This window comes from Acanthaster planci, linkage group LG02 (assembly GCF_054643075.1).
Source record: "Acanthaster planci isolate LZ-2023a linkage group LG02, COTS_SCS, whole genome shotgun sequence".
Classification (NCBI taxonomy): Eukaryota; Metazoa; Echinodermata; class Asteroidea; order Valvatida; family Acanthasteridae; genus Acanthaster; species Acanthaster planci.
The window spans coordinates 18022317-18038459 of record NC_141778.1 but is presented as its reverse complement, the minus strand read 5'-3'; the positions used below and the strand labels follow the sequence as shown (position 1 = coordinate 18038459).

Below are 16143 nucleotides of genomic sequence, written 5' to 3'. Positions count from 1 at the left end.
TCAAGTCCAAACAGTTCTCCCTTTATTAAATTCAACACAATCTTTAAACTAGGGGACGTATCCCGAGTAATGCTTAACCCCGCCCCTTAAAAGCGATTGGATAACTCGGCTGATACACTTACCCCTGGTTGGCTGAAAGTTTTGTGCCGTACACGTATGCGCCCGGTCACTGTACTGTACATTTACCATGTCACGCGTGGCCACACCCATTTTCCAACAGTTGAAAAGTGCGCCACTTGCACTAAAAGAATATGCGCACTAATGGACGTCCCCGGGGCTTCGCAAAGACTTTTTATAACCATTCTACCATGACATAATGAACAAGGGATGAGCGTATACAGTACTATGCCCTCCCCCACTTTTCAGAAGTGACTTATGCCCTTGAATGTGGGTGCACAACAACAAAGGAATTTCTTGGTTACAGGCCATGCATGAGTAGCTTGTGGCTCACGTTAGCACTCATGCAGCAGTTGTGAGTACTTATGTAGTACTCGACTTCAGCACTGTAGGTGACTCTATTCATGAAATGAGATGAGGCTGTTTGGAAAGGTGTGTCACATGTGTGCACTGATTTGTGAATGTGAACAATTTCCATCGGGATGTGCACAAACCTAGAATGGCTCCTCAGTAGAATGAATGTTGGCATGAGCGGTGATAAAGTTCTTTTGTCTTGGTTGTTGCCCCTAGGGTGTAGTTTTGTGTGGCCTCGTCTTAGATTCATCTATCTATATTGCAGTAATCCAACTTCCATGGATAGTTTTGCTTGGCAGAATATATACATTTGTATCCTTGGAAATAATGATGGCTTATGATAGTGATAATAAGAAGACTTGTGCCTTTGACAGAGAATTCCAGATACTAGACCAGAAGGCTACCGCAACAGCATCCATCACTTCTGCACCATCCCAGCCCAGCTGCCCATCCCCGGTAGCCTGCAGCTAGCCACACGCATGTATCACACGCCCAGCAAGTACGCCGGTGTCGCAAAGCTAGCGCCCCCATCAGTCAAGGTCAGTCAGTCGACCTGGGCTGGAAGACAGCGGAGTTGGTTGCCAAAACTAGATTTTGCTTTCGAGATGTTGACATAGATGTGTAACAGCTTTCATATTTTTTATTCTTACATGACATCTTTCAGACCTTTGTATGAAATCTGACCCTTTGAATCTAAACTCCTTGTGCACGTACAGCTTTGAACAGTAATTCACATAGTAGCTCAGTTGTCAGATAGTAATTCATAAGTGTCATCCAGTTTATATCTTTTTACAAAGGCAGTGGGTATTTAGCTGTCACTGGCAAATTCAATTTAACGATATTCTGCTGCGTACATGCTCACTGACTGGTTTTTTTTTGTACTTAGAAATTCTTACTGTGACAGATCTTAGTCTGATTCTGCACCAACAAAGTCATTTTAACTTGGTATTCATGAGGTGGTAATCAGACTTATTTCCCTTTAAAACTATCCCCCAGAGTCACGAGTCAGAAAAAGAAAATGTAATACCCTGTAATCAAATGTTGGAATCAATTTCAAAATAACAAAGAAAGAATATTCTTAATTTTGGTGAGCCCCAAGAATGAAGTTGGGAATTGAACCCCGTGGCTGGGTACCATGAGATGTGTGCGCTATCCACCAGTCCATTGAACCTCTGGTAATTTAGTGTGAAATTAGTTACCTTTATAGGATTACGCATGTATATGCATCAAAGAGGGTGCTGTCTGCTTGTTGCCAGCCAAATGCCTCTCAGTTACATTGGGCTAAATATCCAATGTCTTCCATGAATTGCCTCAGAGCTCACTGTTCAGTTTGGTAAAATCACTGATCATGCCACAGACCTATCTTGATATAAAAAGAATGCAAACTTATTAAACAAGTGGTATAACTTGAGGGTTTGCCCTGAGGTACCTCACCAAACCCTGCTCAACTTTGCAAAACCTTGAGGTAAGCTTTGAGTTTAATACTGCCTGTGTGATTTTGCATCCCCCCCCTCAAGTATGCACCACAAAGTGATATATCATGCTTTTAGAAGTCTCTTGTGTTCAAGGTCTGTTTGTGGTGTGTACCTTATCAAGGGGGCCAGTTGGTGGTGCAACTGGTGACATATGTTAAGTTCACCCTAAACTTTCTCCTACTTTGACTCTAAACCCTCCTTCTCGTGAAACAGGAAGCGAGCGTCTTTGAGCACTCCTACACCCAGACTCTGAGGTCTACCTCCTCTCGTAGCCAGAGCAGTCAGGCAGCGTCAGAGAGGACGACCCAGTATGCCATAGACCAACAGCAGCGACTGATGTCGGCTGCTGCCCAGCGAATCCTGAAGGAAGCCGAGGAGACTGCAGGGTCAGACACCCAGACTCTGGAGGCATGGGAGAAGAGGGCCCAGCAAGTGGTGAGTTCACTGACTATTTTGTAGTAAGGGACATATTCCAAATCCGGAGCTGCATCCGAATCTGTAGTCTAGAGCTAGATCTAGGTCTTCTCTTCACTGGTAATATGCAGAGACAGGCAGATCATAGACCTAGCCGTAGCTCTGGAAGACCATTTTGGACACGGCCTCAGCTTCATTTTCATCTACTTCTCTTCATCATGTTTTTGAGGAATGAAATTGGTCCCCCAAGTTACTCTGTGACACTCCATTTTCTTGCTAAGGAAACATTCAATAGGCTAATAAGAAGCAAAAGTTGGGACAAGCTTTGGTTGATTCCAAAAAGTAAAGATTTGAAACCGATTGTGAGTGCAAGACGGAGCCCAGGTAAAGAGATGAATTTTGAAGAAGGCCAAGAATCCCTGCCTCAACTTGCTCCGGATGCCATCTTGACATTTTAGTCTTGATGACCTTGTGCAGGTCAAGTCAGTCTTCAACTTGCTAAACCTTTGCTGTCCACTGCATTTTGCCATCTGCAGACATAATGAATTGTGTAGTCCATGACGACCAGTAGAATTCCCTGGGCTGCCAGGCCATTGCTTGGCTTCATTCGTGTCACTAACGAAAGGTGGAACTTATCAATTCATTGGGTTTAGACTGGCAAGGTTGAAGTCCATCAGTGGGGATCAGTCTAGAGCTTGATTGGCAAAATCTTGGACTCTGAAAACAAGTTCTTGCATGCAACTGTCTTTCCGCACAGTTTGATGATGAGGAGTTGGAGATTGCTGGCCAGCGGATGCCTCTTAGACAAGATCAGTCCCGCCTCTACTGGACCCCAGCTCCGCCCAAGATGGACCTGCCCTCCGCCTATATCCGCAGCACCCTGTACCCGGAATTCCAAGGGGCCATTATGGAGGACGACAGCGACAAGCAGACGGTGGCAGCAGGGGACCGACTGGAGGAGGAAGGAGCCAGTGATGTGGGCATGGGCGGAGCTTTAGAGGAAGGAGAGGAGGAAGAGAAAAGTGATGCCCATAGGTAGGAAATTTGTTGGAGCTCTGGTAGCCCGTTTCAAAAGTGGCCTTGTCTCTGGGCATACTGGGGGTAGGTCTAAGTTTTGCCGGGTTGGATGTGGACACATGCCGACGGTAGTCATTGTCCCAGGTTTGGAAGCCTATTTTGGATACAGCCACTTTCTGCAGTAGAACATATATTGTATAAAGGATTGAGCTTGTCTAGTCCTATCACAAGTCCAGTGTCAAGTTCTATCACAAGTCCAGTGTCAAGTCCTATCACAAGTCCAGTCACAAGCTCAGTAACAAGTAAACAGGATGAACAATGACAAAAGAATGCATTTGTCAGTTCATTTGAACTTGTGACTTAAGCTTGTGACTTTAAACAAGACTTGAAAACTTGCGATGGACTTTGGGTAGGCTTGCAGGGACTGATAGGACTCAACTACAGTCCCAAAATAAAACAAAGTCCTTCGCAGTGCAACTGATTTTTTTTCCCATTATCTACCGCATTTTTGCTGTCACCCATCAGACCCCTACAGCCTCAACACAGGTCCTGGGAAGACCTGACCAAGCTGGGCTGGCTCAAGAGAGAAGCAGCTGCCGTGGCCAAGACGCCTGGCCCAGCTGCGTCAAAGGAGGGCGACAGGGAGGCTTCGCCGAGCGAAGACGAGCCACAACAGGAAGGAGAAGCGATCATGCCTGTGACACCAGCAAGATCCAGCTCAGGTATGTAACGCAGTGTTGAAAGATGCCTAGTTTGTGTCTGTTTCTTTCAAGCTTCTGTGTCCCGAATTTCTAATATCGTGCACCTGATGATATTCCGTCATTTCAGAATACAGAACTTCATACTCTCTCAGTTTAGCCAGATGTGAGAATGGACTGATCATAGTCTGAGGTAGTAGATATCAAAATATAGTGTGTCCAAAACATGTTGGATGAGTTCACCCTCAGGTGGAGCATTATCATAAACTGCTGTAAGGGGAAGTTTTGGTGGCATTTTTTACCATGTATCGATGCCGAAGTGGAATCGTGTCATGAAACGAAACTTCAGGTGTGTGCATCTACTTTTAGTTGAGTGCGCACTTGCGCACACTTCGTTTACACAGCCTCTGTGCGAGTTCGTAGGCCGTGTTCGAATCAACTGGCTGTGGCAAAGAGTAACACATACATCTATGGGAAGTGGCTGCAGCCATTAGCTAGTGGCTCTCCATAGGTGCAGGTATTGTTGCCAGCCATAGCCGTTACATTTAGACATCTCCTGTTAAAGCAAACGTCTGAGAAGAGTATGATTTTCATTTCTGCTGTGACCTTTTGCTGTGACCTTTGACATATTTGTTGTTTTTTTTGTGTCAGTTTGCATTTTTCTTTGCATGAATGCATGGCGTGAATTCTAATGCGCAATCAGTGTGTAAAAATGCTCCTCAGTAATTTTCAAAATGTGGAACCCATGCTTGTTGATGAGTTCATCCAGTCAGAGTTTTAAAAAATATTTTCATGCATGTGCATCGGTGTGAATTTTTAATCACCAATTTGCATCAGAGAGCTTTTGTAACCATAAAAGGCAGTAACATTTGAAAAATAAATGCTGCTTGTTTAAAATTGAGTAATGCAGAAGTATAGTGAAAATTAATCATTCGTAGCCACAAAATATGGAATGGAATGTTTGTACCATGCACAAGTCCTGTTGAATCGTTTTTTGAGCCACCATCTTCTACCATATCCAAAGTCCAGTCAGATGGGTCCTTTCTGTCAACATACCCAGTACACATTCAGTGAGAACTGAGTGCAAGATATTGCACAGCTCATACACCAGGAGTAACATTATATGATAAAACATAGGAAGTACCCAGTGGTACCTGGTGGTCTGCAGTGTTTATCATAGAGTGTACCCTTTGGTACCCAGTCACGCCCAGGATTCTGTACTGGTTTTCACAAGCAGCACCCATTCAGTACCCAGTTCTGCTCTGCTCATGAGTAATACCCATGTGGTACTAGTTACTCAGTGCTTGTCAATGCATATTACGAGTAGTACCCACTGGTATCCAGTCACATCTTAAGCTCTCTACTGCTTAGTACAAGGTGTACCCACTTTCCTACCCAGTCTTTATATGAAATATAAAAAGGGTATTCATCTAGTACCCATTTTGTTATATGATGTATAATAAGGCTACCTATTTGGAACCCAGTAATTTTTTATACTGCTTACTATGATGTACCCATCAGGAGTAGGCAGAACTAAGAGAACCCAGGTAGACAAGATACCTTCCATCTCCAAATCACTCCCTGCACACATTGCACTGTTTTTCTCTGTTCTCTTCTCTTGTGTGCTACACCATTAATCCCCTAAATAGGTGTGCCCAGCCAGGCAACCGATGACACCATCAGTAATGTGCTCATACATGGTAAGTAACCACGCATTCACTCCTAACAAGTACTGACTTTAGCTGCACAGTGATGCTAGGCCGGTAAGTGCACATTGGGAAGAGAGATGGGCAATGTGGACTTTTTAAAATTGAGATCTCATGCAGTTATCAGCAGCTCACGGCATCTCTTGCATGAAAGGCGTTGTTTGATTGACGTTGAGGTTATGTTTTGTGTGTTTTTGCCATCTCCCGTGATTTTGAACAGTTGTGTTGTAATTTTACGGTGTGAATGAAGTCATCCGGTTTGTAGCAAATATTCCAGAATGCATTGTGTTGTGTAGAGTTTTGTAAAGAGACTCCCACAGGGAGTATCTTTCTGCCTTCGGATTACACTCTGAATATCAGCTCTTTGTGTTCATATCTCACATTAAATATTCTCAATCCAAGTAAAGTAATACTTTCTTATACTTTCTTTCTCCCTTTCTTTCAGTCAACATACAGATTTCATCTCACTACTGACCACATGCAGTTTTTTATTTCACAATGAACAGTTTGCTTGGCATTAAATGGAACCTTAGCTACATTGGAACATTTCTAAACAGTGACCTTAACAGTAACCAAACAGACAGGGATATATGACCTCATATATTTACTTCTCAAGGGATTTTTCCCTCTCAATAAAGAACTATCTAGAAAGAATTTTATAAACTACCGTTAGGCTTGAATGACCTGTTAAATTAGCCAACACAGAAATCCTTGTTTCAATCCTAGGAGAACATCGAGGTGAAGAGATATGAAACAAACTGGAAAGCCAGATGCTCCCATTTTAAGAATTTGAGAAGCAGGACACAAGAATCTCAGGGTTGTAAAAATTGGTTTTTTTATGCCATGATGTAACAGTGAAGTCCTACACAAGTGTGAGTGAATTGCGCCGCAAGTTCTCCCAGGTCACAACCTCCACCAAGGAGGAGCGAGAGTCGGAGGAGCAGGCGATAGTCATCGAGGTTGCTCACACCACCGATGCCATTGACACGCTGCCACCAGTGAGGTAGGCACTTTCATCTGGTAATCTGTATCAATGGTCAGTATAGTTTTGCTCTGAACGTGTCTGAATCAACTCAGCTCTGATGGACAAAGGAGTCTGTTGTGACCTCTCAGGCCTGCATTTATCTCCAGTTTCAGTAGTCTTAAACAACTCATCTTGAGAAAATTCTTCTTCCCCTCGGTCAAATCCATCACAAGTTGCTCCTAGCTAGTGCTGATAACCGTTCATACTCCTGGGGAGAGAGAGTAAAGTCGCGGTGAGGTAGTTACGGTTAAAAGACAATTACTGGAATGTCACATCAGGGCTTGCCCTTTATTTTTCCGAAAGTAGCTCGCCGGGCTAGTAAATTGTGATTTTTACTAGCCCGCAGAGATTTTTACTAGCCCATGAAATGTGTGAAAAAAATAACAATTAAAGCAGGTTTTTGACTTAAGAACGTTGTTGACTGTTGTTTATGGTTGACTAGAAATCATTGTCGCTGGTAGTGGAGTCGGGATATTCTTCCTCTTTGCTGTCACAACATTAGTCTTGGTCCACCAAGACGTTTCTATCAACCGCTATCACGTTGGGTGATAGCGGTTCGTGGGTAGGCTGGTTCCCGTTCCCTACTCACTCACCAGGCATGATTGTCCAATGAGGAGTTTGCGATCAGTGGTACGACGAAGTCACTTACGAACCGGATTGCACCAGTCTATGGACGCAGTATCGGTTTTTGGTATCTGGTTCCCAGTACGAATTGTATGTTAATTATATTTGTCATGTATAGGGGTCACTGACTACTGGAGAAACTATCGTTGATGATAGGTACTAGGTACAATGTACACGTACATTGTCCCAGCACACAATACAGGATTCAAGGTATGAACGTGTACATATTTTAGCTAGCCCGCCGGGCAAGTTGAGAAGGGGTTTTTACTAGCCCGCAGCCATTTTTACTAGCCATTGTACGCCAAGCTAGCGTTAAGTTCGAGCCCTGCACATGGTGCCATGAACCTGTGTGTTGTAGACCCTCGTGACAAAACTTGTTGCAGGTACTGATGGCTGCATAGAAGCGCATGCAAATGCAGTGTGCTTCAATGACCCATGTTCTAGTGAAGATTGCAACTTTGTCAAAGAGGGCTTTGACCCTGATCTTTGGATAAACCTTCGTGTGAATCACAGTATTTGTGTTACTTAGGCAAGACAATTGCCTCTCTCCACTCAGGAGTATAAACAGGTATGTGTGCGGGTAGAAAGGAGATTGCAGTGTGAGGGACAATTATTCTGGAGGGCTGTGAGATCTTTGCACAAGGCATTGTACAAACACCACATTGTGACTGTTACTGACATTGTGTTTACTAACAGGCGTACCCAGTCAGCTCCGGCACTGGCAGCAGAGTACGACACCCTAATCCTGGATGACGACTTTGACACCTGCATGCAGGAGGTACTGAAGCAACAGCAGCAGATAGAGGAGGCCAAGGCCGCGTTGCAGCGGGGCCCAGAAGAAGAGGAGACGGAAGATGTCATCGGGGAGGCAGTAAGTCCATGCTTAAACCAAAGGAGATTTCTTTGACACATCGGCTTGGTCACTCTGGAAGTTGTTTCATCATTTATGAAATGTAAACAAATACGGGTGATTCACAATAGTGCGCCACCAAGAGTTTGCAACGCGTTGGCCAATCACACAGGGTTGACAGAAAGGGTCGATCAATTCCGCCCTTTGTGATTGGCAAACACATTACAAATTCCTGGGGGTATACCTTTGTGAATCACCCATACTGGAGACCAAAGTATCATGGAGGTTCAACAGCATATCCTGTGCAAATGTCAACGGGAACGCAAACCTCATGTGTTGACATACACGCAGACTTGTCCTGTACACACTCTTATTTTTCCTCCTGCAACATATTGCTAAACCTTGTTATTTTGAAGCAGTAGATTGTTGTCTGTCTGTGGAATTGCTTGATATCAAAGTGTAGCAAGTAAAACAGATTGCCTATGGTTCCACTGACACTGTAGTCCACATTGTTAAGATTTGGTGTGGTGTCTATTTGTTGCAGCTGGTTACCATGGCGAGAATGACGCCTCAGTCTTCCTCTCCAAACACCAGCACCCAGAAACGTGAGTATTAATGACCTTAGATGAAAAGAGGGGCCCTTTTTTACGCCTCTGCTCCCCAGTAAAGGATTTCTATTCATGAGTAGTATTCTCTTCAAATTGAATAGCAATGACGTTGTTCAAAAGCAGTGGTTGGCAACTGATTGTTTTTCTGAAATACCTTGTCCTTGTTGCCAACTATCTCTGTGTGCACATTTTATCCACCTGAAAATGTCGCCATTGTACTCAAACAGGAGTATTGAAAAGCCATGCTGTGGAACAGAGTCAGTCGTTACTGAGATTTGTTTTTTCCACCCAAGCAAAGTTTGACTGCATGTGGCTTTTTCCTGGGGGGGAGGGTGTTTGGTTGTTTTGTTATTGTTGACATCAGTTACTGGGTCTCAAATTGTGATTTTCCTGACATTTCCACAGCTTCCTCTCCGACACTGGCTGAGAAAGCCCGGATGGCTGGTATGAAGTATGTCTTGTATCCCAAGAACAGAGGGTAAAGGATTTTGCTTGTTTGCTTTTGTTGTAGTTTTCATTTTGGTATTAACCCCTTCACGGCGGGATTATTTTGACTGCGACTGCTGGGCTGTGGTATGCCGTGAATGGAGGGCTCTGTCCAGCAGCAGGCCCCATTGAACCAGCAGCTGCGTGGTGAATAGACTGTATGTGTGGTATGCACTAATCCTCACACAGTGGTGCAGTAGTAGCAGTCCTCCGTAGCGAAGAAGTTAATAATGATGCTTGTACTGAACATGAAAAATGTTGGATAAAGGCCTAACATGTCATGTTATCAGCCAGCATTTGTTCTTTTGAGCTCTATGCTACATTATGGTGGTCATTGCTTTCTGAAAGTGCAATGGAAAAATAAACACTCTCCTTTCCCAACTTGGGTTTTGAAAGAAATGGTGGTCATCAGTGTTATGTTATTGCAATTTAGACCAGCAAAAGAATGTTTACTGGAAAGAACGTAATTCAACCTTTTCTCTGTAATATTTTTTAGGAAAAAGAAGAAGCGACCACTTGATCCAGTGAGTAATTCTCACCTTTCCTTTGATACTTGGTCATGAAATGATTGTAAACAAAAAGGAGTTAGTCATCTTTTTTTGTTGAGAATTGGTCGGCTGTCTTAAATTGTGAGATGGGTCTGTTACTGACTGACCAATGATGGCACATAAAAAATAAGTGTAATCTATGATTACGCTTAATTTTATAATAATATTTATAATAATTTTATAATAATTACTTTCATTCTTTCTGCTTACCAACTGTAACAGCAAACATTTTCAGTACTGATATCTGGCTTCAAATCTAACATCAAAAAGCACCTGTTTCTTTTCTTGCTACCGCTGATTCTCTCACTCTTGTGTTTCTTGACAATGTCAATTTTTTTCCAATGATCAGCGTCGCCTTGATGCAATTGAGGCTTTTCTGAGGCAACCACCACGAAGAATACACAGGTTTGTGTGACCTGACAAATCTTAGAATTGAAAAAGATATGAACAAAAATGAGCAAAGTGTAAAATCTGTAGGATTATACATGTACATACATGTTAACACATGCTACTAGTTTGGGCACCATCATCCCGTTCCAAATGATTTCCTCACTTGAAATTGTCAAGTGAACATTGTGACAAATTTTCACGGTTTAGCTACGTATCTGATTGTTGACATTTTCATCACCTCATTTCTCTCTTAGGTCCAAGAGTCTACCCAAGGTTAAGATGCCTGTTCCCTGGGTCCTACGAGTGCCACCGTAAGTATATCAGTGTTTCCCCTGTTGTCGGATGCTTACGGACAGTCACGTGGCGTGCTTTTTTACTTCAATCGGGGTAGTTTTGGGGTGCATCTCAAGTTTTGCTGTCAGTTTGTGGAACCCATCTAGTGCGTTGAACTAGATGACATTTTGTACATTGAGATATCTTGCATCTGTGATGCTGGCTGTATTATGTATCACCAGCGACATCTTCAGTGTATTGGTTATTGACAAGGGTGAGGTTTTGTCTTGTCCATGTTTGTAGGAGGGTCCGCTCAAGGAGGAGAGGCAGTCTGCCTGACCTGCTGGACTTTGACGAGTATGTCAGGGAAAACAGAGACAAGTGAGTCAAAAATGTTACTTAGAATTATTTATCAAGATTTTCTTTATAAACATTCATACATTTGAATTGCTTATAATTATTTGAACATTCAGTATACATTGAGGCATGGATCCTGTCTATTCACTAAGCCCTGCTGTGTATGTAGTTCTTGTGGCCTCGGGAACATTTGAAAATGCACAATTCACACAAGCTGCCAAATCAAGGGAAACTTTGGTTGAAGCCGTATTTAAAGTTAATGGATTTTCTTTCTCATGTGAACCTGTAGGGATGACATCGACAATCTCCGGGAGTGGGTACGAGGAATCTGGGATGCTTGGTTTGATGAGGTGTTCCCTCCAACGGAGGCAGATAGTGAGTCCGACTTTGAGGAGGAGGTATCGCCAACAGTCTCTCCAACGAAAAGGTACCTTCTACTTTGAACTTGATTTTCTTTATTATAAGATGTGCCTTTTTCCTTCATCTGAATTTCCAGTTGTTTGCTTTTCCGTGTATGACAAAGATTCATTGAATAAAGAGAATTGTAAGATGAAAGGATGTAGAATTTACGACAGTCTATGCACATGGTATTTCTTTAACTTTAACTTTGCTAAATCCATCACAAACCAAATATGAGAATACATATCTTCAGTAGTAACAATTATTTGAGAAAAGTGTATGTTGTACTCATTGTTGTAGTCGGGTCACCAATGTCGAGTCAGATTCCTGAGTCTCAAGCCTTGAGTTTGAGTCCAAGTCTTGGGTCATGATCCAATGTGACTCAAGTTGAGTCCGAGTCATGAAAAATGTGACTCGAGTCTGTGAGTCTGAGTCCAGGATTCAGGTTATACAACACTGATTGTACTTGAGTACAACATGGTACCGTTAATTATGCTGTGTAGCATTGGGTTTTGGAGGATTCTCAAAGATTAGTAGCAAACTATCAGTGCTATTTTTAATGTAATTCAGGAATATAATTCATGTTGGTGCCTGGTTCCCACTTTTTTGGATGAATGATTTTTTGTGGTAAATGAAATAGCTTGCACAATTGTATGCTGAATAGACTCCTTTTCCATTCGGAAGTGGAGTCAACATTTCTGATTCGCAAGAAAGGCAATGTTTTTACCTGGCCACACCTCTTTCTTTGATTCCTGTAAGGCGGGGATCAGCAGCTAGCAGTGCAGTTTCTGTCGAGATTGACACCACCGAGCCAATCATGGAGACAGAAGAGGACAGAGAGATCGTTGAGGTAGGCCACTGGTTAAGACTTGGACCCATCCTTTTCAGTGCTAAAAAAATCCCTGGTGCTGTAATGGTACTTGTTGTGTACAACGTTTTTGGATGGTTTGATCTGAGGAATTTACACACAGTTGTGGTTTATAATACTATGAGTCCCGAGCTGGACCAAGAGAGGGTGCAATTTTCCTACCAACAGCGGCTCCTTTGGTCGGAACTGCACTTTGCTGGTTCACAAATAGCTGTGAAATGCACGCGTTATGAGCAAATTGAACACTCCCACCAACGTGGCTCTTTTCAACCGATGAGGGGGTGCTTCTGCTCGAGGCGACTACTGCAGAGGACAAGGCATCATGCTCTCCTCTGTAAGCACTTTCCATGTACTGAGCACAGACACCACAGGACTGACATCCAAGGACAGGGAAAACCTTTTGTTCTCTTTGCACTGTCAGTCCTCCGTTGTAAAATGAAACGTGTACAGGGATGCAAGGTAGCTCAAGAGAGCATGTCGAGGATGCTTCACCAAGCTGTGTCCTGTGTAAGATCTGCAGACTTAGTCGTAATGTAAAACCACGTCCTTCCTTGACTTTCATCAGTGGCTCCATGATGAGGTATTGCAACTGACTGCGATCATTGAAAAGTCACCCAAACCCTCGCCCTTTGACCTCTGCCGACGTGGAGCCATGTATCGCAAGGTATGTTAGAGTTTCAAAGTTTTCTTCCTTGCAAGAGTCCAAGCACTAGATCACAAAATAATTTATGACTTTAGATTCTTTCAGGTTTTTGAGAGATAATTTTAACGAGAAAAGTACTTGAAAAGTACATGTACTTTGCCAAGTACTTTTGTTTGAAAACTTTATGTTTACACAACTATAATTGTTTGAGGTCATCAATTTTGTAATCATGCATTTTGTATTTTACCATCCCATGCCAATATTCTCCAGTTTTATTCGCACCTAACCAGTTCAATATTTGGCAGTTAAAAGGGTACTAGAAAGACACTCCACTACAACACTGGCTTGACTCTTTGCAGCTGGGAAAGTTGAAGCAGGCGTGGGAGGACCTGAACCAGGCCATCCTACTGGAGCCTCAGCTCCTGGACGCCTACTGGCACCGCCACCTGCTCTTCCTGCTACGCCATAAGCAGACCAAGGCCCTGGAGGACCTCAACACCATCCTCAAGATCAACAAAGAGCACGTGGGTGCCTACAGATCAAGGTCTGTCTTCCTTCGGCTGGGAATTTGATTCCATGTGTCTTGGTGTTAGGGAGCGCCTGACTTGCTGAAAGTTACGCTGTGTGTTCCTTGGCATTGCTAAACCAGTTTGCAGCAAGTAATTTGGAAACCTGTAAGAATTTTTTCCTTTAGTTACGCATAGGACAATTAAAATATAGTTCTGAAGGCGGTGGCGGATGACATCCATCCACATCCCTACATATGAGTGATTCCTATTGAGTTTGTGTACACAAAGAGGCTGGAACTAGCCCGGAGTATTGAAGTTGAGCATGTGGAGCCCTCAGGCCAGAGGGCCAGTGTAGCAATATTACTGTGGAACACTGTGTCATGAACACTGTGTACAAACACAATAAGAAATGTTGCACGAGTTTTAACAAACGACACCTGGTAGCATTTGTAAAGTCTGGCTTTGCAAAGGGCCATGGTTGTGGTATCCTGTCATTTTAAAAAGTTTGTGTTTTGAACTGAAAATGATATCATCTCTGGAACAAATTCATTGTAAAATAACACAATTCGAAGAAAATCCTCAAAGAATAAGCTCATATTTTAGGAGTAAAGTCTTATATAGTTGGGTCATTCCAAGAGGTTGGGGCACAATTTGTGACGGTGTCCATTGTTACTTGGGTTCCGTAAAAATGAACAGCTATTTCCCTACATGTGGATTCCCAATTGACATTGTTATACATCTTGCAAGGCTGAATACAGAGGTGTGTGTTATTTTTACAGAGTAAATGACCCACTCTACAGGTCATAAAAGGTAAAAGTTACCCATGTAATAAGGACACCGTCACAAATTGTGCCCCAGCTTCATGGACTGACCCAGTTAGACTTCAATGGACCATCAATGGAAGGAGCTTTCTACATAGAGTGTCTATGTCAAATTGTTGGAGGCCCCTGTTGGAAAAATCTGGCTGTGCTTTACACTAAACTTCAGAGAAATACATTTTTGAAATGTTTCATCAAAAGGGCAACTTTAAATCAAAAATGACAACAAATATGGAGGAACTATGTTTCCTCGATCATCATTTCACACATGGATGAATTGTCAGTTCTTGTACGTAAATATTTTTCTTTAAATTGACAACTGCAGGGCAGAGATATTTCGTCAGAGAGGCGATGTAACCATGGCCATCATGAATTACACCCAGACCATCAAACTGGATCCTGAAGACCACGAAGCTTACTACAAACGAGCTGAAATGTATGAAAAGGTATGGCAAATTGAACTCCAAGAGTTTAATAGCCAAATGTCGTGTAGTTGGCCAGTTTTTGAGCTGACAGTAGCCCAATGCCCTATTTTACCATCATGAACCATAACATTCAGCTGGGGCATGACGCCCTACTTCCAAATAAATCTGGACACAGTCATTCTGTCAAGAAATGTGACCCACCGCAGAAAATGAGTTTTAAGGCTGCTTTTATCGTGATCTGATCATAGTTTGCATTGCAAAGAACAAACCAGGCTCTCTTCCTTTTTTTTTTGATGAAAAAATAGACTTTACGTGGGTGAAAACATCGAGGGTTCTCATTGATTTACGTTGTGCAGGATTATTTTAAAGGTCTTCAACTCAAAAGTGGCTCCGACAACTTGTGACTTATTTTGGCCCTAGAGGATTGCAGGGAAGTGACTAGGCTAATGCCAAGCAAGACAGATGCTATTTTCATGGCTGAAGTTTGAAGAAAATGGCTTGATAATGTTTACTGAAAATGTTACTTGTTTTCCTTGTCTTTGCAGCGAGGCGAGATGCTCTTGGCCCTAGAGGATTACAGGGAAGTGACTAGGCTAATGCCAAGCAAGACGGATGCTATCTTCAAGAGAGGCATCTACCAGTTTAATACCAACAAGTGAGGATCATTGAAAATTTACAAGAATGAGCATCTTCACATTTGTCATTTTAGGAGTGGTGACAAGTCTTTAAGCAGTCTGCAGTAGAGAATTTGGGAATATTTGAAATGTATATATCTTAGATTGTAGGTTCGTTTGGGAACATGAATGTGGAATTCATGTTAAGTACAGTGTATTTGCAGTGAATGTTTGCCTTTTTAACTTTGGAAAATTTGCAACTTGACAACTCACTCTGACATCACTCATACGCTTACATCATGCTTCATTCACACAAGGCAAATTCACTGGTACCCTGTAGGCAACCAAATACACCCCAAACAACAGAGACACTGAGGTTAAACAAAGTACATGTTCTAAATGTGTAGCAGAAATCCCTTTGAGTAATAACATGAAATCAATGCTGTCCCCCTGTGACATTGCCTCTAATCAATACTAGTGTAAGTTTTTTCAGGGTTAAGTTAAAATGCAATTTAATTTACGAACCTCACAAATTTTAAGTCAATTTCTACCTGTCCTCGTTAGGAACTGGATGGCAGCCATCAAGGACTTCACTGAGCTCTTGGCGCAGGAGCCAGCCAATGCCCTGGCTAGGACGTACCGTGGGCGTGCCTATGCCAAGCACGGTCACTTTGTCCTGGCGGTGGAGGACCTGTCGTCAGCAATCCACCTGGACCCACTCAGCAGCGTGGCATTCTTCCACAGAGGCTGTCTGCTCAGAAGGTAAGGAGAAGGGTCATGTAGAGGTTAAAGGTCCTTGGCACTTCCGGAAAAATAAAGGCCATTGTAATTGTGTAGAAGCTAGGAATCAGTCCAAAGTAATGATGAAACCTGATTACTAAGTGTGAAAATTCCCATTGTTGTAGAAACTCCTCAACTTCTAACTG

At 42.8% G+C, this 16143-nt stretch overlaps 1 protein-coding gene across 3 annotated transcripts in view; it reads left to right on the top strand.

Annotated features, from left to right (window-relative positions):
* Positions 1–16143, top strand: part of LOC110983798 (uncharacterized) — a 41201-nt gene that overhangs the window by 11177 nt on the left and 13881 nt on the right. For 2 of the 3 annotated variants that reach the window (XM_022243362.2, XM_022243361.2), the window contains 20 exons: positions 846–1010; positions 2160–2381; positions 3118–3395; positions 3903–4099; positions 5725–5775; positions 6637–6784; positions 8126–8300; positions 8824–8884; positions 9293–9365; positions 9870–9897; positions 10271–10326; positions 10566–10622; positions 10888–10965; positions 11231–11368; positions 12100–12190; positions 12774–12872; positions 13211–13395; positions 14504–14624; positions 15149–15258; positions 15782–15979. In XM_022243362.2, the coding sequence (XP_022099054.2) occupies positions 846–1010; positions 2160–2381; positions 3118–3395; positions 3903–4099; positions 5725–5775; positions 6637–6784; positions 8126–8300; positions 8824–8884; positions 9293–9365; positions 9870–9897; positions 10271–10326; positions 10566–10622; positions 10888–10965; positions 11231–11368; positions 12100–12190; positions 12774–12872; positions 13211–13395; positions 14504–14624; positions 15149–15258; positions 15782–15979 (2531 nt within the window). The remainder of the gene's footprint in view (positions 1–845; positions 1011–2159; positions 2382–3117; positions 3396–3902; positions 4100–5724; positions 5776–6636; positions 6785–8125; positions 8301–8823; positions 8885–9292; positions 9366–9869; positions 9898–10270; positions 10327–10565; positions 10623–10887; positions 10966–11230; positions 11369–12099; positions 12191–12773; positions 12873–13210; positions 13396–14503; positions 14625–15148; positions 15259–15781; positions 15980–16143) is intronic. The other variant, XM_022243363.2, reaches the window with a different exon arrangement.